Source organism: Schistocerca nitens, chromosome 8, assembly GCF_023898315.1.
Source record: "Schistocerca nitens isolate TAMUIC-IGC-003100 chromosome 8, iqSchNite1.1, whole genome shotgun sequence".
In the NCBI taxonomy this organism is placed as follows: Eukaryota; Metazoa; Arthropoda; class Insecta; order Orthoptera; family Acrididae; genus Schistocerca; species Schistocerca nitens.
In genome coordinates, this window is record NC_064621.1 from 25,575,573 (window position 1) to 25,597,981 (window position 22,409).

The 22,409-nt window shown below is 43.3% G+C and overlaps 1 protein-coding gene across 1 annotated transcript in view; it reads left to right on the forward strand.

Annotated features, from left to right (window-relative positions):
- The window catches only part of LOC126198592 (myrosinase 1-like), a 240,906-nt gene that overhangs the window by 127,102 nt on the left and 91,395 nt on the right, over window positions 1-22,409 (forward strand). The window contains exon 7 of the mRNA XM_049935041.1: window positions 9,291-9,385. Within this exon, the coding sequence (XP_049790998.1) occupies window positions 9,291-9,385 (95 nt within the window). The remainder of the gene's footprint in view (window positions 1-9,290; window positions 9,386-22,409) is intronic.

Consider the following 22,409-nt stretch of genomic DNA (forward strand, 5'->3'; position numbering starts at 1 on the left):
AGAGGAAAAGTCCGACCACCCTATGGCCTGCGATATAGACAGCAGTCCAGAAGCCGTTCCTCCCCACGCGGGTTCGAGCCACGTGGTGCCAGGTTCTGAACGGGAAAGTTGTAACACGACAAAGGCTGCGTGCTATTGGGATGACGGATTCCCCCCTTTGCCCACATTGCCACCTCGTGGATACTGACGGACACCGTCTAACATGTGCTGCTAGTGCAGAGGATCCTCGCCTGCTACCTCCGTATGGCGCCCCGCACAATTGAGCCACGGCTCCTCCTTTGTCCAGAGGGTACTTATTTCCCGCCTGCGAAGATTCACGCTCTCACACGGTTTAAAGGCATGTCCACGTACTACCTCTTTCGAGATGATGAGAAGATGGTACTTAATTACTGGCAATTTCTCCAGGACAGTCATAGCACACTTAAGCGTACACTCCGATACCGACAGCTATTTGCGAACTATTTGCGCAGTGTCTTCGATAACCCCCCTCACAGCTGGGGAATACCGCGCAGAGGGTGACCGCCGTTATGGAGCTCCACACGCTGCGAAATATTTATCAACTTGGAACATGGAATCTGTACGCACATGGGCCATGCACATGGAATGACGTGCAAGACCTGCTTACATTATTGTTTCTCTATTATCTATTATTATACGATTAGTTTCAAATAAATTCCATTTCAAAGTTTCGAACGTGCTCTTGTTCTGTTGTTGCTATGGATGTAAATTCTAATTTTGCTTGCCGAAACTGACAGACGCCTTTTTCCTAAAAAAAAAGTGGTCAGCGCGGTGGAATGTCACGCCAAGGGGCCCGAGTTCGATTCCCGGCTGGGGCAGGAGATTTAAAAAAAAATCGGCTAACGCCTCCCGTAACGCGTTAACTTCGAGTTCGAGTCCTGGGCCGACATACGCACACATACACATACAAAAGAAATGGTAGAGCACTTGGGGAAATGGTAGAGCACTTTCCCACGAAAGGCAAAGGCACACAGTTTTAATCTGTCAGGTAGTTTCATATCAGCTCACACTCCACTGCAGAGTGAAAATTTCATTCTGGAAACTTAGTGCTAAATTTGTAGGCATGGAGCTCGAGAATAAATTGGTGTTGCGAATAGTAAAATTTCTGAAGTAGCACGAATTATTCCCCTGTGATTCGCAAAATTTTTAATGGAGCCGAACGAAGAGTATGCAGACACTATCGCACGCTACCAGTGTGTTCTAAAACGCAGCGCATAAAAACGGGAGTTTCCCGATGCTCATACCTCGGCTTCTATCGATGATTCAAAGGTAGGCTCAAATGTTTTGGGTAACTCTTGGGTTTCGTACCATTTGTATACCCAACGGAAGGATGGTCTTCCTGTAACTATCCTGCAGTACAGGGTGAAGGTTTGAATATTACATGTTTCCTTCAGCTTAGGAAAATGGAGCAAACCGGTTGCTTCTTTTTGTAGTGTATGTAGCCAATGGCGCGCCTTAAGGGTGTTATGGAGGCACCATTTAGTTCGTGGGCAGTTCCTGAGAAAACACGAAAAACTTCGATTTTCAGTAGTACCAAAACTGAACCGCTGATTCCAAGACGACTATGCGCAGTAAACAGTTGAAATTTTTACTATGTGTGTCTAATATCTTAGTCCATTCCCGAGGTACAGAGGTCCAAGGTTACCCTACCTGTACACGCTTACAGGCGAAAACGTAGTTAAGAAAGTGCATAGCACGGAGAAATATGCTGTGGAGTGTGTCCGTTACCATAAGAATGGTTCTGACAGCCCATGTCGTAGTAGTGAAGCACATGTAAAATTTTTGTGCACGTAAACTCTAGTCTGAGGTGTAAAATTAGTTGTGCGTTACTTCACTTTCACATAAGTAATCAAAATTTTCCTGACACTAGTCCTTTTCATTCAAGTGAAATGCCCTGCTGTGGCAGGGAAAAGAAGGGAACCAACGGAAAAATGATCCTATCAGAGCACAAAAAAGGCAAATATGCTCGTCATCATCAAAACACTCTGACTGAAAAGTGGAGTGCCAACTGCCTCATTCTACCTTCCTGAACACCTTGAAATATTTTCCTGTAAATTTGGCATGCGAACATTTTCGCGCTTTTTGTACTAGAGAGAAGGACACCATGGCAGAGGGAAAGAGATGGAAAAATAATAAGTACTGAAGATGATAGACATTGGTTGTGGTATAAAAATGGTTCAATTGGCTCTAAGCACTATAGGACTTAACATCGGAGGTCATCAGTCCCCTAGAGTTAGAACTACTTAAACCTAACTAACCTTACGGCATCACACACATCCACGCCCGAGGCAGGATTCGAATCTGCGACCGTAGCAGCAGCGCGGTTCGAGACTGAAGCGCCTAGAACAGCTCGGCAACAGCGGCCGGCTAGGTTGTGGTATAGAAAGAGGGAAGGTGACAATGGCAGTGTGAGAGAAAGAGAGAGATACTGGCAATGGAACATAGTTGACTATGACAGAACAGTGTTAGGAAAAGAATGAAGGAGACAGTGCCAGTGGGATAGGGATAAAGAGAAGGAGAAAGTGGGACTGAGTGAAAGGTGGTGATAATGTGAGACAGAGTCTATGACAATCAAAACGGGGAAAAGAGAGAGGGTGCCAATGAGAAGATTCAGCAGTACTGCGAAAGAATGAGTGAGGTAGTGGCAGTAAGACAGAAAAGACGAAGACAGTGACAACCAGAGGAGACTCGTAGTAGGACAGAACGAAGCAGGCTGTGGCTGTCTGACAGAATACTGTGCCAGTCGGAGAGACGCAAAGAGATAATGAGGTGGGCGGTATGAGTAAGTGAGAATGAGCAAGTGGGTTTGGATGGGTATGAGCGACTTAAAGGGATGGAGTAGTGTGTGTGAACGCTGTGGGAGTGCAAGGCGAATTCCTTGTTAAAAAAGGCACAAATATATTCGCATGCCACAACTTTTGAGAAACTTTTTAAAAGTGCTTTGGAAGGTAGGATGGCTGGTTCCCGACTTTTTAGTCAGAGTTTTTTATTTATTTATTTATTTATTTATTTTAAACAGATGCATATTCGCCTCTTTTGTGCTCCGACAGCAGTATTTTTCCGCTGGTACATATAATACTGCAAAGTACGTCATGTGGCAAGCCTCGAATGATTCATCCGTTTAAAACCCGCTACTGTTGAAATTATGAAGGCAAAATGAGTGCAGGAACGAAAATAAGAACATCAAGAAGCCATTGCAGACTTTGAATTTTAAGTGGACTGACTGCGCACTGCCCACAGTAAGACACTGCAAAGTGAGAAACAACTAATTTCTGATTTGATGGGAACGTACGTAAAAAGAAAATCGTATTATGGAAGGGATTAACTCTGAGATAAAATACCCTCCATTTTCCTAAGATCACTAGTGTTGAAGGAAACACGAGGTTTGAAGAATTCATTGTGGTCATGAAAGACTTACAAGAGTTTCCTAAACATTTTGAGGAGACTGCCAACATTAATCTGTTTTGGATACCGTTTGTCGTTTCAGTTGAAAGGGCCACCGTGCATGTGCAGATATAACTGATTGATCTGCAATGTCATTCCCGTTTTAAAGATAAATTCTTTTACGTTAAAGTTGTCCAGGATATCAATTATATATTGTTTTCCTCGGGTAGCGTTTCTACGTCTCCATAATGAGTTTACAAAAGAGCTAAAAATATTTCATCAACATACGTGTGTGAAAGACCTTTTTCTATTAAATGAAAATGATACAGGGTGTTACAAAAATGACCGGTATATTTGAAACGGCAATAAAACCTAAACGAGCAGCGATAGAAATACACCGTTTGTTGCAATATGCTTGGGACAACAGTACATTTTCAGGCGGACAAACTTTCGAAATTACAGTAGTTACAATTTTCAACAACAGATGGCGCTGCAAGTGATGTGAAAGATATAGAAGACGACGCAGTCTGTGGGTGCGCCATTCTGTACGTCGTCTTTCTGCTGTAAGCGTGTGCTGTTCACAACGTGCACGTGTGCTGTAGACAACATGATTTATTCCTTAGAAAAGAGGATTTTTCTGGTGTTGGAATTCCACCGCCTAGAACACAGTGTTGTTGCAATAAGACGAAGTTTTCAACGGAGGTTTAATGTAACCAAAGGACCGAAAAGCGATACAATAAAGGATTTGTTTGAAAAATTTCAACGGACTGGGAACGTGACGGATGAACGTGCTGGAAAGGTAGGGCGACCGCGTACGGCAACCACAGAGGGCAACGCGCAGCTAGTGCAGCAGGTGATCCAACAGCGGCCTCGGGTTTCCGTTCGCCGTGTTGCAGCTGCGGTCCAAATGACGCCAACGTCCACGTATCGTCTCATGCGCCAGAGTTTACACCTCTATCCATACAAAATTCAAACGCGGCAACCCCTCACTGCCGCTACCATTGCTGCACGAGAGACATTCGCTAACGATATAGTGCACAGGATTGATGACGGCGATATGCATGTGGGCAGCATTTGGTTTACTGACGAAGCTTATTTTTACCTGGACGGCTTCGTCAATAAACAGAACTGGCGCATATGGGGAACCGAAAAGCCCCATGTTGCAGTCCCATCGTCCCTGCATCCTCAAAAAGTACTGGTCTGGGCCGCCATTTCTTCCAAAGGAATCATTGGCCCATTTTTCAGATCCGAAACGATTACTGCATCACGCTATATGGACATTCTTCGAGAATTTGTGGCGGTACAAACTGCCTTAGACGACACTGCGAACACCTCGTGGTTTATGCAAGATGGTGCCCGTCCACATCGCACGGCCGACGTCTTTAATTTCCTGAATGAATATTTCGATGATCGTGTGATTGCTTTGGGCTATCCGAAACATACAGGAGGCGGCGTGGATTGGCCTCCCTATTCGCCAGACATGAACCCCTGTGACTTCTTTCTGTGGGGACACTTGAAAGACCAGGTGTACCGCCAGAATCCAGAAACAATTGAACAGCTGAAGCAGTACATCTCATCTGCATGTGAAGCCATTCCGCCAGACACGTTGTCAAAGGTTTCGGGTAATTTCATTCACAGACTACGCCTTATTATTGCTACGCATGGTGGATATGTGGAAAATATCGTACTATAGAGTTTCCCAGACCGCAGCGCCATCTGTTGTTGAAAATTGTAACTACTGTAATTTCGAAAGTTTGTCTGCCTGAAAATGTACTGTTGTCCCAAGAATATTGCAACAAACGGTGTATTTCTATCGCTGCTCGTTTAGTTTTTATTGCCGTTTCAAATATACCGGTCATTTTTGAAACACTCTGTATGATCGTATGGCATTGTTGGCCGGGTTGTCCCATCCGGGTTCGGCCGCCAAGGGCAAGTCTTACTGCAGTCGGCGCCACATTGGGCGACTTATGGCCGATGAAGAGGATGAAAGGATGATCAGGACAACACAACACCCCGTTCGCGAGCGAAAAAAATCTCCGACACGGCCGGGAATCGAACCTGGCCCCCGTGCACGGGAGAAAAACACGTTACCACTCACCTAAGCAGGCGGACACCTTTCCTCGGTTATGAAACCAAATAAAGCACAATCACACGGCAACCTCAACGCGAAAATCTGCAAAATTGTCCGCATTTGTCCATATGCCGAAAGTCTGTAAAGATAAAAATAATAACGCGTTTAGAGCGCCAAAAATAATTAAATAGTACTGAAAATTTGTTTTGTTTGTGGTCTATGTTGTGGAATATACACTGATCAGCCATAACATTATGATGACCGACCTGCTATCGATATAAACCCGTCCAGGCGATAGCAGCGTCACCTGGCCAGGAATGACTGCTAGTCATGCACGGTGCATGGAGAAGGTGCGCCATCTGTCTTGAGTTCGACCGAGGACAGATTGTGATGGCCTAGAGGCTCGACAGGAGCATTTCGGAAACTGCACGACTTGTTGGATGTGCCGTAGTGAGAGTCTACAACACATGGAGAAACCAAGGTAGTCCAGGAAAATAATCCCCAAACAATGTTCGTGCTGGCTAAAAAGTGCGAACATTTGTAATCGATGTTAGGCATCCCAACATGACGGCTATACCATCCTCTGGGGGCCTGTCACGAGAGCGGGATGTTACAGATGGAACTCTGACTAGATACATTGCTGGAATGCAAACAGTAGTAGACGTTGCACACTAAATTGAGTTCTGTGGCGTATCATTTACCGACATGGAAAATGTTCAAGGGAAACCTTCAAGGAAGTGCGGTTCCTGAGGAAGAACCGAGTAGTGGTGCTACGAGCCGTGAAGTGTACAGTCAAGATGAATGGTGAAGCAGTCCTGATACAGTTTTCCGTTGAGTTCCTTTCCTTATGAAGTCACCACAACAGTTCGAGTCATATTTCGCCTTTGAATTAGCCTCATAACCATTATCTCTCTTTGATGACGACGGAATAATGCAAAAGACCAGATAACCGGATCACTTTAAGCTATTCAATCCAGTCAGTGTTGAGATCACAAGCAGCACAGTCTTCGTCCTTGACGGTGTCTTCCCTTTACACCGCTTCGTGTGGGATACAGATGAAGTATTTTCCTCCGTCACTGAAAAGAACGTGAATTACGTCAAAAAATACATTGGGCCCAAATCACTGTAATGCTTGATTGCTACCCTTAGGACGGAGCTGAGAAAAGCATAAAATCTGCTGAAAATGCTCCAAGAGTACGCGCTATGTCATCCGCTACCGTTTTATTTAGTGAAAGAATGTCATCAACTATGACGAAAGAACGTTTCTTATTAAATGGACTTAATAAGAACCGTCTTATCTCAATGTTGACAGAAAAATTATGTAGTGAAGGGTATCAGGTCAAGCAGGCTCTTTGGGATGCAGACTCCTTGATTGTTGGCGCAACCATGGAAAAGTCGAGGCAGTGAGGCAACCTCTTCATTGTGGGGGAAGATACCGATTTGTTGGCCGTGCTGAATCACCACACAGCTGGTAGTAGTGAATAGGAAGAACCTCTTAGCAATATCGTTCTTATGAAACCTGGAAAAGGCAAGCAAGACACATCCATTTACACTCTCAAAAGTTCTAAGCTCTCTGAAAAAGTCAAGAAACATATATTATTTCTTCACGCCTTCAGTGGCTGTGACAACAACTCTACATTTCTTCGTCAGAGCACACTAAAATTTATAGACACTTTTCAAAAGAACGCGAGCCTCTAACACGTCTCCTCAGACTTCACGGATCACAAAGCCACTCCTGATAAGGTGGATAACGAAAAATAACGTGTTCCGTTTGGCATGTTTGCCTTCAACCGAAGCCGCCACTCGCCAGCATTCCCTCAAGGTCTACTTGCAGGTTCACATCTGGGGGAACAATTAGCTGGATCCACTGAACTGGGGATGGAAGACCACAAAAAAGGGTCTGATCCCCATTGGAACCACCATCACCCCAGAAAATTCTCAACGCAACATCCTGCATGTGCAGGAAGGGATGTCAAGCAACTTGTTCCTGTAGCAAAGAGTTCATATAGTATTTCACTACATACAGCAATTGCAAGGGGCTTTCCTGCCTTAATTGTCCAACAGAAGACGACACCTTCCTTGATTCGACGCAGATCGATGATTAGATTAACATCGGTGAGGAAGAAATCGATGTACATCCCATGCCAGAAGAGGAAAAAGAACTGGACTACGCTTCCTCTCCAGGACCATCTACCCCGAAACACAGTAAAATATAAAAAAGAAATAAATTGGCAGTAATTACTGCACAATAACTGAGTAATAAATGTTTGTAAAACAATCTATCTCTCATCAGTTTTACATCGTAATTACAATATATTTCCATTAATAAAACATTTCATTTGATATGTCGTTTTTTCATTTTTAAATCGTTTATTACCATTTTGGACTGCTAACTCTGCCACTGGATCTGTAGCTGTCTGTCTCCAGTTTTAAAACAAAAACAATTCATCATACAACGTCTCTCCTGCCAAATACGCAAAACGCCTACTTAAGGATGACATTTATTGTATATGCCTAGACCCTGTGTGAATTGACCTGGTCTAAGGATATGCCATGAGAGTTTGCTTGCAATGACTAAGGATGTCAAAGTGCATGTTGTGCAGTTAAGCACCCTATGCGTTTCTGTTATATGCGTTACTCGTTGCATTCTGTTTGCAGTATGTGATGTCCAAGACAGCTGGTGTTTTAAAAATGAGTCAGCGTCATTCTCTTTATCTAAAAACTTGTTTTCTTCATCCTTTCTTTAGGGTGTTAAATGATTTACTTTGATTCTTGTATTACGTTGTAAATGTACGTTTCAGTTGATCTCTGTAGGGCACATAATTATACAAGGTCCAGAACACAGAACTCTCCTGCTGGATATGTGAGTCAAGCCTCTGCGCACTGTGCATCTGCAGCGAGTACATTTCTGTGCTGGGTTTTTACGTCGTTAACATTCCAAATGTATTCGTGAGACTGCGAGCCCTCGGCTAGGGAGACAGCGATGCCTGTATGGAAGGAATTCGCACGGACTAGTGACCATGTTCATATAAAGTGGAAGCCTTTGCAGGCACTGCTCCCTCCACAACAACTGTTTGAATCGTAATTGTGTTTGGACGCTGCTAAGTGTGTGTCACAGGAATTCTTGCTTGGTTGTGAAATTTCTTGCTATTATTTTCATCTGGTCCTGTAAGTTTTGGTGTGTTCATTGCTCGACGTATACCGCTATAACTGTTTAAATGACAGTACTAATTAGGCTGACATTGAAATCACTTCTCTGTCACAGTATGTTTTGTAGTATAAATTTTCTTATTACAGCTTTGCTTTGTAGTTGTTTAGAACTGCCGTTCTGTGTAACTAACTTAGGACAAAAATGATTTTGTCTGAAATTTTTAAACAAAAATTGTGTTGAAATTCGCCGAATATAAATAAATTCTAAGAAAATTAATCATGACAGGACTCAAACCCAGAGACTTCTGGCTATAAATCTAGGACTTTGGATTCTGCCAGGATAGTTGCTGCATGTGAAATTGGGGTGGGAATGAGAGCAGATGTAGGCTGATAGGACAACTGGCCAGATGTGTAAGTAGACCTGGATAATTAGAGAGTTATCTACCTTGTCCCAGAAGACTCATTCTCTACCACTGGAGAGAGACGTGATTGCTATATTTCCTGAAATGATTTGTTTTTAACAACAATTGTGTTCCTATGCATCATACTGATCTGAAGATAACTTTTCGATACTGTGGAAATCAGGAATCTGACTGGATAAATGCGATTTTTCTGTGGAAAGTAAAAGTATTACAGCTGATAGAGTTGTGTACTGCTTTTGTTTCAGGCAAAGTGGGGATCACGCTCAACATTGACTGGGGAGAGCCAGCGACAAATTCCGCGGAAGACATCGCAGCCGCCGAAAGATCACTCCAGTTCACTGTAAGTCCTGCCATACTGCACAGATACGTGCATCATTTGGTGTGGTGCGCTGGTGCGTGGAGCCTTTAGATCTCTTCCCTTTAACTACACACTTCGCAAACGAAAAATACTGGTATGATAAATTAAAACTGTTGTTCATAATTTTTACATTTCTTGCAACTCACAACGATTAAAAAACAATTGAGACGTAGTGTCAGGGCTACATTTAGGATAGCCTATGATGTAGGCCCTAACAGGGGAAATTTTGCGATGACTAAAGCGCAAATACAGCAGATGAGATTAATGTCCATACAAATATCAATATTTCAGTTTATAAAATAGGGTATAATAACTAGAACTATACTTATTTATTGTCAAATGGAAGGTAACTATGGAATGTATTAATGATGCTAATTTTAGCTACATGTAATTGAAATTCAGTACTTCTCCAAATAATCAACCTCAAAAGTAAAGTCTTCAGTAATCTTATTAGCTAATTTCTTTGTTCCTACATTCCATACTAATGAATCCACTTGCAATATCTACACATCTTAGTTGTCTTTAAAAACTCGTTTTTAATACTTAATGCAGCCAAATCGTTGAGACTGTCTTGATTCCGTTAACCATTCTTTTGAAACTCTTACCCGCATTACCACCTAAAGTTCCACGCGTTCGACCGGTCGCCTCTGGGAATTCGATAAGAGTCGGTGCTTGGTTTGAAAGGTAACTGGTAACTTAATTCGTATCAGCTGTCCTCTGGAAAATCCACATTAATAAAAACACACAAAACAATGACGACCACGCCTTTACCGGTTATAAGGGGGTCAACGCCACCGAATTAAAACCATGACACTTGATTATTTAAATTAATTGTGATTCTGGCACCTATGGGGATGGGCCTAGGTAGCATTTGCGTAAATGTGACCTAGCATAGAGTTATCTCTAAGGATTTCCCGGCGTGACTGATTAATGCTCTGCTTGCGGGTGTTGTTGTTTTCATTTAATTCACAATATTTCGACAATCAACCCAATCGGCTTCATCACTTTCTGCAAGCTTTTATGCGTAGTTGCTGTCTAAACTCCAACCAGACTGTGAACGATTATTTATTCCATTTGTTATGGAAGTCATACTGCCTGTGGGCGACTTTCACTTCTTGTTTCCATTATGGGGAGGCTTTGCTTTTTGCACTTCGTTTATTACGCTTTGGCGGAACCAAATGGGTGTTTGTAACCGTACCTCTGACCGTATGGTTCTAGAAGATTTATTTTATACCGTGTGAGGCAATACTGACCTTACGACTTATCTTAGAAGATAGATTAAGGAAAGACAAACCTACGTTTCTAGCATTTGTAGACTTGGAGAAAGCTTTTGACAAAGTTGACTGGAATACTCTCTTTCAAATTCTGAAGGTGGCAGGGGTAAAATACAGGGAGCGAAAGGCTATTTACAATTTGTACAGAAACCAAATGGCAGTTATAAGAGTCGAGGGGCATGAAAGGGAAGCAGTGGTTGGGAAGGGAGTGAGACAGGATTGTAGTCTCTCCCCGATGTTATTCAATCTGTATATTGAGCAAGTAGTAAAGGAAACAAAAGAAATATTCGGAGTAGGTATTAAAATCCATGGAGAAGAAATAAAAACTTTCAGGTTCGCCGATGACATAGTAATTCTGTCAGAGACAGCAAAGAACTTGGAAGAGAAGTTGAACAGAATGGACAGTGTCTTGGGGAGCAAAATAACTGATGCTGGTGGAAGTAGAGAGGATATAAAATGTATACTGGCAATGGCAAGGAAAGCGTTTCTTAAGAAGAGAAATTCGTTAACATCGAAAAAGTGTCAGGAAGTCGTTTGTGAAAGTATTTGTGTGGAGTGTAGCCATGTATGGAAGTGAACAAATGGTTCAAATGGCTCTGAGCACTATGGGACTCAACTGCTGTGGTCATTAGTCCCCTAGAACTTAGAACTACTTAAACCTAACTAACCTAAGGACATCACACACATCCATGCCCGAGGCAGGATTCGAACCTGCGACCGTAGCAGTCGCACGGTTCCGGACTGCGCGCCTAGAACCGCGAGACCACCGCGGCCGGCGAAGTGAACATGGACGACAAATAGTTTGGACAAGAAGAGAATAGAAGCTTTCGAAATGTGGTGCTACAGAAGAATGCTGAAGATTAGCTGGGTAGATCACGTAACTAATGAGGATGTATTGAATAGAATTGGGGAGAAGAGGAGTTCGTGGCACAACTTGACTAGAAGAAGGGATCGGTTGGTAGGACATGATCTGAGGCATCAAGGGATCACCAATTTAGTATTGGAGGGCAGCGTGAAGGGTAAAAAACGTAGAGGGAGACCAAGAGGTGAATACACTAAGCAGATTCAGATGGATGTAGGTTGCAGTAGGTACTGGGAGATGATGAGGCTTGCACAGGTTAGAGTAGCATGGAGAGCTGCATCAAACCAGTCTCAGGACTGAAGACCACAACAACAACAATGTGAGCAACGCCTTTGGAAATATATATATATATATATATATATATACTCCTGGAAATGGAAAAAAGAACACATTGACACCGGTGTGTCAGACCCACCATACTTGCTCCGGACACTGCGAGAGGGCTGTACAAGCAATGATCACACGCACGGCACAGCGGACACACCAGGGACCGCGGTGTTGGCCGTCGAATGGCGCTAGCTGCGCAGCATTTGTGCACCGCCGCCGTCAGTGTCAGCCAGTTTGCCGTGGCATACGGAGCTCCATCGCAGTCTTTAACACTGGTAGCATGCCGCGACAGCGTGGACGTGAACCGTATGTGCAGTTGACGGACTTTGAGCGAGGGCGTATAGTGGGCATGGGGGAGGCCGGGTAGACGTACCGCCGAATTGCTCAACACGTGGGGCGTGAGGTCTCCACAGTACATCGATGTTGTCGCCAGTGGTCGGCGGAAGGTGCACGTGCCCGTCGACCTGGGACCGGACCGCAGCGACGCACGGATGCACGCCAAGACCGTAGGATCCTACGCAGTGCCGTAGGGGACCGCACCGCCACTTCCCAGCAAATTAGGGACACTGTTGCTCCTGGGGTATCGGCGAGGACCATTCGCAACCGTCTCCATGAAGCTGGGCTTCGGTCCCGCACACCGTTAGGCCGTCTTCCGCTCACGCCCCAACATCGTGCAGCCCGCCTCCAGTGGTGTCGCGACAGGCGTGAATGGAGGGACGAATGGAGACGTGTCGTCTTCAGCGATGAGAGTCGCTTCTGCCTTGGTGCCAATGATGGTCGTATGCGTGTTTGGCGCCGTGCGGGTGAGCGCCACAATCAGGACTGCATACGACCGAGGCACACAGGGCCAACACCCGGCATCATGGTGTGGGGAGCGATCTCCTACACTGGCCGTACACCACTGGTGATCGTCGAGGGGACACTGAATAGTGCACGGTACATCCAAACCGTCATCGAACCCATCGTTCTACCATTCCTAGACCGGCAAGGGAACTTGCTGTTCCAACAGGACAATGCACGTCCGCATGTATCCCGTGCCACCCAACGTGCTCTAGAAGGTGTAAGTCAACTACCCTGGCCAGCAAAATCTCCGGATCTGTCCCCCATTGAGCATGTTTGGGACTGGATGAAGCGTCGTCTCACGCGGTCTGCACGTCCAGCACGAACGCTGGTCCAACTGAGGCGCCAGGTGGAAATGGCATGGCAAGCCGTTCCACAGGACTACATCCAGCATCTCTACGATCGTCTCCATGGGAGAATAGCAGCCTGCATTGCTGCGAAAGGTGGATATACACTGTACTAGTGCCGACATTGTGCATGCTCTGTTGCCTGTGTCTATGTGCCTGTGGTTCTGTCAGTGTGATCATGTGATGTATCTGACCCCAGGAATGTGTCAATAAAGTTTCCCCTTCCTGGGACAATGAATTCACGGTGTTCTTATTTCAATTTCCAGGAGTGTATATAGCAAGGACTAATTTTGGTTGGCACTTTTAATTCGTTGTTGAGGAAGAGTGGCATAAGCTTCTTTGCCAGCGCCTGTGCTTTCGATCCAAGGTCGTCTACATGTTTATAGAAGAACAAGTGTTGGTCCGAAACTACCTCCTTAATTTGGCTATCAGCGAAATTTCGCATTTGCACAGCGGTTTTGGCCCCTTCGTATTTTAATTCATGATTAAATTCGATGCAGTGCAGTCGCTTTGCTTGGTTGCTTTAGTAAGATGTGTTGCTTATGTTCCTTTCAGCTTGTTTGGATGCCAGCCTACTGATCTTTTTGGAGGTAGTCAGCATAAGGCATATGAGCGAGTCTTGGTTTTCCTTTTTCTTTCTCAATCTCAGCCTCATTCTCAGACGGTGTCTTTGACTACGACGCTCGTTTAGTTTGACGATCTGAACGCCCATCCCTTGGGAAGGCTATTTGTCGGTGTTGTAATCCACCGGTGAGGCGTTCTCGGTCAAGAATGTAGGAGCTCTAGCGACCGGAGTATGTAGCATAGATTTCTTTGTGACAGATGGTGACGGCTCGATGCCCAGAGATAAATATGACTATACAGAATTCAAAGTGAGAAACTGTTCCTGAAAGTAATCAAGAAATATATATACGCATTAAGTTAAAATAAATGAATACAATGAATCTGAAATTATGATCATAGCGTAGTTTAGAAGGTGATATCATTGCCATGAGCAGAACTAGAAGTACTCGAAACTATCCAAGTCATTAACAAGCCAGCTTTGTGCAGTAATACAGAAGTTATCCTTCTCTAGTGACGGACACCTTGCAATCAAATATTGAAATGGCGGACATGTTGTAATTCAAACACTTAAAAATGTCTCACTGCGGATAGCGTAGAAATATAGTAATAAATATTCGTGGTAATATTACATGTTCCAGACAAATAAATGTGCGAGGGGTGGAAGGAGATGAGATGGGCAGCAAGGCCAACTTCCGCACTGGTACGAATTGCGTCTGAAAAGTGACGAGCTCAGTTAAGGTTATTTGCACATTAATTAACGAAGAATACTATTACTACCGAAATAATATAACTGCAAAATAAATATTAATGTGATTGGTATGCCGAATTTCTGACAGTTGAAACGTAAGACCACTTTCGACAATTTTTATTCTGTTACTGTATTTACTTTCCGTGTCAGCTAGCACAGAGTAACCTTACTCACACAACTGTGTTGTGTAATATGGAGCCACGACTTTTAACTACTTCTTCACGTAAATGTCAGATTCACGCTTTACTTTTGCTACCCGAACAATCAGTTTACAGCTGCAGCTGGAGACATTTCTCTCAAATGCCCCTCTTCTGCGACCATTTGTTTCAATACGTTTGCTTAAATATTTTTCATAGAAGTCCAACTTAAGAGCGCTGTACTCGTTGCATCATTTCCTTGTGCAAAGCTGCTCGTATAGCATAACGCGCAGCGCACTAGCTTACGAAACAGGGAAGTGAACCACTTTGGAAGGAATCCGCGCAGCGGATTAACGGACGTAGGGTGGTACGTTCGTCGGCCTACATGTGGATTCTAGGCGGATTTCCACACTCGTTTAGGGAAATGCTCGGCTTTTTCCCAAATTTCACCTCAGAGAATGCGATACGCAAACGGTTAAATCACAATAATAACAGAACAATGTTTACACGATTCATAGAAGATTGCGCACATGTCTTCCCTGACTTAGATTACCTTGACGACTGTGGGGATGGGCATCCGACCACAACTTTAAATAACGAAATAAAGTTTACCAAATCCTGAAAAGGCGGACCCCTTACTATATACAATAGACGCTAGCGAAAAGTAAGAAGTATTATATCGATGTGGTTACTGACCCATTTAAAAAATGTAACTCCATCTTGGGTTCAGGTGCGAGGGGCAGTGGCTGACCGATGAAACATAATAATACTGTACCGAGAGTCCTTATTTTGATTTCGTTTTATTGGCCAACCAGTTTAGCCGTTCCAATCACGTCATCTTCAGGCCTGTCGCATGAATGACACCAGGTACCACTCGTGCACGTAGAGGACATGAAGATCGGGTACCTTGTCTTATACATGAACGAATGGTGTCATTCATGCGACAGGCCTAATAAAATAACATCAAAGTAACGGCTCAGGTTACCTTCCATTAGGAAAGTGGGTGCACTCAGGGACTGTTATGTGGTTTATAAATTATAGAGCGCAGCAATCAGTTGCCCCTTTTTTTGCAGGTTTTATTACGCAAATCCAGATTTAGGCTAGTGTCTAGCCATTTGAATTCAAAGAACTGTGACTGACGCCCGAACAACAGGGAACTAACATGCATCGAGATTAGAAAATTGTGCATTGAAAATGGCTAGACACTAGCCGAAATCTGAATTTGTGTAACAAAACCTGGAAAAAAAGGCCACCGATTCGTGCGCTCTATAATTTATAAAAGTAAAGGCTGTTGGTACAGTATTATTGTATTCACTTAACAAATGTTTACGGATGTCTAAGGTTTTTCTGGATCCTAAATGAAGAACCACCTGGGTATGATGACTTATTAAAACTGAAGTAATTTCATAAGCTGTAAATAAACTGAGTGTCACCCAGAGTAAGGACGTCAAACGTTAATAGCCGCTCGTGTCTACAACTTGTCACGAAGATAACTGACGCATACAGGAAACAAATACAATTACTACGACTCGCTAAAGTGTAACCCTTAGTGTTATTGAGCAAGGCGAGCAGGTTACCTGCGTGTAACAGGAACTAATCTGGTCACGTCACTAGGTACAGTCACGTACCATTTAAAAGTACAACGTGTTGTCACCTCGCAGTGCGAGTGCAACAAACGATCGCGGAAAGTACTTTTGCGGGAGGTCGCAACAGTTTGCTGTTATGGGCACCGACGTAGCACATGACTGAGACATTGTCAGGAACAGCTCATTGACGGTATAGGTAATTGTGTTATTAGACTGAGTTCTGCGATGTCAAGAACAGTACAATAAACACCATCCTTCAAACACTCGACTGCTGTTGTCGCACAGCACTGGACTATCAGGTTAGTAAAGAAGATCTTTTGTCAAAAATTCTCTTGCCATTTCAACTGTGTCAATCTGTTACTTAGTCGAGAAATCCGCCCTTTATATTTTAAATTATGCCGCTGAATCTACACTGATCAGCCAAAACATTACGACCAGCGCCCACCGCCACGTTGGATGCCGCCACATTGCGCTGCTGACATGTGACGCGGTGACAAAAGTATGTAAGAGGACACGGACAGGGGATCACCCTAGTGAAGATATGGGCTGAAAAATGGAGAAATCCACTGAGATAAGCGACTCTGACAAAGAACGGATTATTATTGTGCAGAGCCTATGAACGGTTATCTGGAAAACGGCGAAACTGGTCGAATGTTCACGTGCTACTGTTGTGAACATCTACGGAAAGAGGTAGGACAGTGAAACTATCTCTAGGCGCTGAATTGTTGAACGTCCACGACTCTTTACAGAACGTTGGGCTCGGAGGCCTGTATCCTCTGTAAAGTAGGATAGATGGTGATCTGTGGCAGCTCTTCCGAAAGCGCACAATACTGGTGCACGCACAAGTGCTTTAGAGCACACTGTTAGTCGTACATTATTGAACGTGGAGCTCCGCAGCAGACCGTCCCTACGTGTTCACATGTCGACCCAACGACATCGTCAATTACGATTGCAGTGCTCGCGGGACCGTGGGGATTGGACCGTCGATGAATGGCAACGTGTCGGCTCTTCGGGTGAGTCACATTTTTGCAGCATTAGGTCGATGGTCGTCTCCACAAACGCCGTCTTTCAGGTGGACGGCGGCTCGAAACGTGGAGCGCGCTACCGACGCAGGCTGGTGGCAGCAGTATCGTGCTCTGGGAGACGTTCTCCTGTGCTCGCAGGGGTCCTGTGGTATTAATCGAAGACACGCTGACTGCTGCGAACCACCTGCATCCCTTCACGCTTCGTGTCTTCCCCAACTGCGATGTCATCTTTCATCAGTTTAATTGTCCGTGTCTCGAGCCAGAACCGTGTGGTAGTGGTACGAGGATCATTATAGTGAACCGACGTTGATGTCTCGGCGACCGAATTTGCTTGATGTAAATCCGCTGTAATCCATCTGGGTCGCTATCGAGCGCCATCACCGCGTACGCAAATCAGCGGCCCGTTATTTACGCGAATTACATGAGTCGTGTCTAGACATCTAATGCCACATACCTCCACAAAACTGTCAACAAAGTGTCGGCTCCCTGACATGCAGAACCGGTAATGTATTTCGTCCAAAGTAGTTGGCCATAATGTTTCGTCTCATCAGTGTATATCTTTTATTGTGTCACACGTTCATCCGCTGACAGCCAACCATCCGTCCGTATGTGGCGAGAAGAAAGAATATAGTTGCAAAAGCGGGAGAAGGAATGTAGTTGCAAAAAGAGCATAATGCAGTTGATGTTTTGTCCGCTCCCGTAGCTGAGTACTCAGCGCGGCTCACAGCCATGCGGAAGACGCGGGTTCAAGTCTCGGTGTTGTCAGGATTTTTCCTTCGTGGGAGTATTGGAACTAGGTGCAATCACCCTTGTAATGCTAATTAGTCAGTCTCATAATGCTAATTAAGGAGATACTCGGTCTAGTAGTTGCGGCTCCAGTTCACAACTAACAACGATCGGTGTCCTCATCGAACACTGCTCCACTCCGCATCCAGTGACGCCATTGGCGGAGGATGACGCGGCGATCTGTCGGTGCCCATGGGCCCGACAGATCTTGTGGACAGAGTTTGCGTTTAAAATTAGATGTTTTACGAAAACAAATGAATCGTCAGGATTAAAGCGACCAGTAGTCGATTTAGACGAACTACGGATTCATACGAAATTCACTGTGAATAAGTGGCAGTGTGCTAAGACTACTGTGAAACAACAGTGCCGGTCAACGTTTCATTGTTGTGAATGCAGAGTTTAGTTTCGTGTTCATTTCTCATCTATATAAGAGGAAAGTTTCGGACTATCACGTAGAAATGGCCAGAAAAAAATTGCAATATGTAAAGGCAGGGGAAGCTATGCTTTGCGCATTAATTAAGGAGCACCAGATTTCTCCTCTTTATTCTGCTAAAAAAAATGTGTAAGAAAGTGGGTCCCGTCCTATTGATGCCACACCATTTAGACCTGCATCCTATAATAGTGGTCTGGAATCTTGCAAGGAACAAGATATGTTGTCGTAACAGGTCAAGCATCCCGCGCTCTAACCCGAAAAGCTAATGGCTGATGCTTTTGCCGGTAATAAATGAATGTCCTGTGTCACCTTGCTTTGTGAAAGCCTTTCAACGTAATGCTACTTCGACGACTTGCCTGTCAATTTCGATGTTTTAATATTCAAGAAGCATTTCAATTACAGTCACAAGGCCGACTGGACCTCCTTCCAGACCTCTCCAGGAGTAAAACGTGAGTTGGTCATTAGGAATCAAACACGGAACCTCGACGTTACCAGACCACGTGTTGAGGTTGATTATGCTGCTGTAATATTAGCTATGGTGAAATTAGACGACTAGAAAGTTCGTAAAACAAGACAAAAAAGTGTGATGACAACTGAAGGAGAGAAATTTTTACCAAACGAGGGAACTGAAAACTCAACGAAATCTGTCAATGAAGATTCGAACGAAGAGTTGGGATTATCATCCGTCACTGAAACAGCAGACGACCAGTCATCAGAGATAACTGTGGAATGTAGCGACATGACTGGGAAAGAGAGTTTTACGGATACAGCCAGCGAAGTGTCTTGAGCAGCCAAGAAGACTTGTGGTAAACGGTTTATTTGTGTTCTCTTTGACAATATGCACTTGGCTCAGTGGTGCGTAAAGATGCGTAACGTTTGACAACACTCCACTTGTAACAATACTGGAGTGTACGCTGTCGTTACGTCCCTTCCTGTTTCTCTGGCGGAAACACGACGATGCTATCACCATGGCCAGCAAACCAGTTCACGTTCATGTTGCTGATTAGCAGGGGACGTAATATGTTTGGATAACGTTTAAACGCACAGTTGGACACACTAACCGCAACGTGACGAGTTAGAATTCTAGGAAGGTTATCGTGAAGGAAAGCGAGGAGCGTCTGCAAGGAAGGTGAAGGTTGTGTTGCCATCAGTCGCGGTGTTGACACTGAAGGAATCTCGCACAGACTAACAGAAATAGCATTAAAATATATGCATTGGAAATATTAATATTTATTTATCTATTCCTCATTTAGCCTAACAGATTTTGGGCTGCAAGCCTTCTCTTACATAGGACTTGGATCCACAGATACAAAAATATTACAAAACACCCTCAGTTTATACCTGTAGTTCTGGTTCATTTATGTACGTATGGGAAATTACTATGAGAACAACTATAATTACCAATACAAATGTGAAAAAATACGGGTGATGTAATCGTTAAACAACTACAAAAATAAATCGAAACCATCTGGGAGACTGAACAAATACCAGAAGAGTGGAAAATAGCGCATATTGGTCCGTTACATAAAATGGGGCAAAGGAGGCATAACCAATTGCCGTGGGATATCTCTACTGTCAGTGACGTAGCGGTGTAAAAACCTGCTCATCAGATTATAAAATCAAGTGGAAGAGAATACCACGTTTAGAAGAGGAAGATCTTGTGTCGAAAACGTATTAAACCTAAAGCTCTTAATCATGTATCAGAACCTTCGAGTCCAAAAACTTTATGTAGATTTTAAAAAAGCCTGTGACTCCGTCGATAGAGGTACCATGCTGAGTGTCCTAGAACCACTTGGAGCTGACAATAAAGCAATGGCAATCATTAAGCAAACTTTCACTAATATAACTTCCAAAGTTAAATTTTTAGGAGAAATATTAAAATCTTACCGAATTAAAACAGCCGTGAAGCAGGAGGATGCACTGTCTTCATTGTTATTCAATTGCGCACTGGATACAGTAGAATGAGAATGGAGAGAAAGAACAGAGTAAGAGGCAATAAATGAAGTGAATCTTTGGAGAAAGAGAGGCTATCTTGAAATTGACTGGTTACCTCTGCTGATGATTTATCAGTTTTAGCAGAGACCCGAAAAGGTGCAACGCAACAGATAAACATTGTCCAAGAGGTAGCAGAAATCACTGAATTACAAATTTTGTTTGAAAAAACTGCATGGAATTATATGAACCAAATATGGAAAAATTAAGTTTCAGAATTTAAATACTCGGGAGAGATAATCCAGCTGAATGCGCTGTACAAATCAGCTAACATAAAAGGAGTCATAAAAATGGAAACAACGTACCACTTAACAATGAACATGTGCAATAAAAACTTCTTGTCCGTTAATACAAAATTGAGACATTACATTATGGTGATTAAACTGGGAGTCTTTATGGCCGCAAAAGACCTCACTACAAACAGGGCCAAAGAGGTAAATAATTTGTAAGAGAAATAAAGAACAATAACCGGAAAAATTTCGGGTCCAAAGCAATGTACTGGGATTAGAAAATCTAGAAGCAACAAGGAGAATATGGAAGACATTTTATATCCACTAAAAAAGACTGAATACAAAGAGGCTGACTAAAAGAATACTCAACTTCTGGCGCAAAAATGCATAAACGCAAGTTCGTGGTTTACAGAAATTAAGAAAGATCTACAGAAGCCGGGAATAACTGTCAAAGAAATAGAAATCAGACATGAATTCAGGGAAAAGGCACAAAGTGCTAAGGGCTTCCAAAAGAAAACACAAAAGAAGACAGAGGGAATGGACAGAGGGAAGAAGAGAAGAAGAAAGAGAGCAGAATGAAGAATTACCTTTTAAAAAGAGAGAGAGAGGAAAGAATATGAAGTCGTAAATCAGATGTTTCATGTAGTACTGAGTTGGCCAAATTCGAATAATAATAATAAAAGACATTAAAAATAACAACAACGAGAATCAAAACGGATACAGGGATTAGCGAACACAGGGTTGTCACAGCGAGACTGATTAGTGTAACTCTCAAATACTCAAAAAATAAACAAAAAATATACCTAATCAAAAAAGTAGATAAAAATTCGCTTGATGCTTTCCTAAGAGACAATCTCCTCTCCTTCCAAATTAACAACACGCCAATAAGTGTAAAGCGAATGTGACTTGAATTTAAAAAAAGTACTGTCTATAGCGATTGAGAGATTTATACCAAATAAATTAACAAACGACAGAGATAATCCCCCTTGGTACATAAAACGGGTCTGAACACTGTTGCAGAAACAAAGAGAAAAGCGTGCCAAATTTAAACGAACGCAAAATATCCGAGATTGGCAATCTTTTACAGAAGTTCGAAAATTAGTGCGGACTTCAATGCGAGATGCTTATAATAGTTTCAACAACAAAACTTTGTCTCGAATACTGGCAGAAAATTCAAAGAGATTCTGGTTTTTTGTAAATAATGCTGGCGACAAGACACAGTCAATGCCTTCTCTACGCGATAACAATGCATTTCTGATCGATGGCAGTGCTGTTAAAGGACTGGTAAACCATTTTTCTTGAATATGTTGATCAATACCAGACAATGTAACTGCTCCAGGAGACTGTATATTGAACGTTTTATCCCACATTTCTGTTTTCAGAATTTCTAAGTCTTTAACAAGACACACATATAGCTTTCGATCTAGACACCCATATAAAAAAAGGAACTCTGACTAAGGAATGGGTGAGATAAGAACGTTGGGCATCACTCACCTGTCGGAAGTATCATGTAAGGGCGGAAGGAAAAATGAAATAATCAGTGGGCTCTATTGGGGAACTGACACTGTCCTAGATTCTCACTTATACGTCACTGATACGGTTATTTTACATCTAAGTTCAAATGGCTTCCAATGGGCAATCTACATCAATCAAGGCTGTAGAGTATCAGTATCTTAATTCAGTATAGAAAGTGTGGACTTTTTTTTCACAATCTAAAATAGTGCTAAGGACTTCAAGCATCTAGCATGAATTTTAACTATACAGAAGTGCCTGAGGAAGAAGGCCAAAAAGGAAACAACGGTAATATTTTACAAAACAATGGCGATTCCGGCTCTGTTATACGGAATCGTAAAGT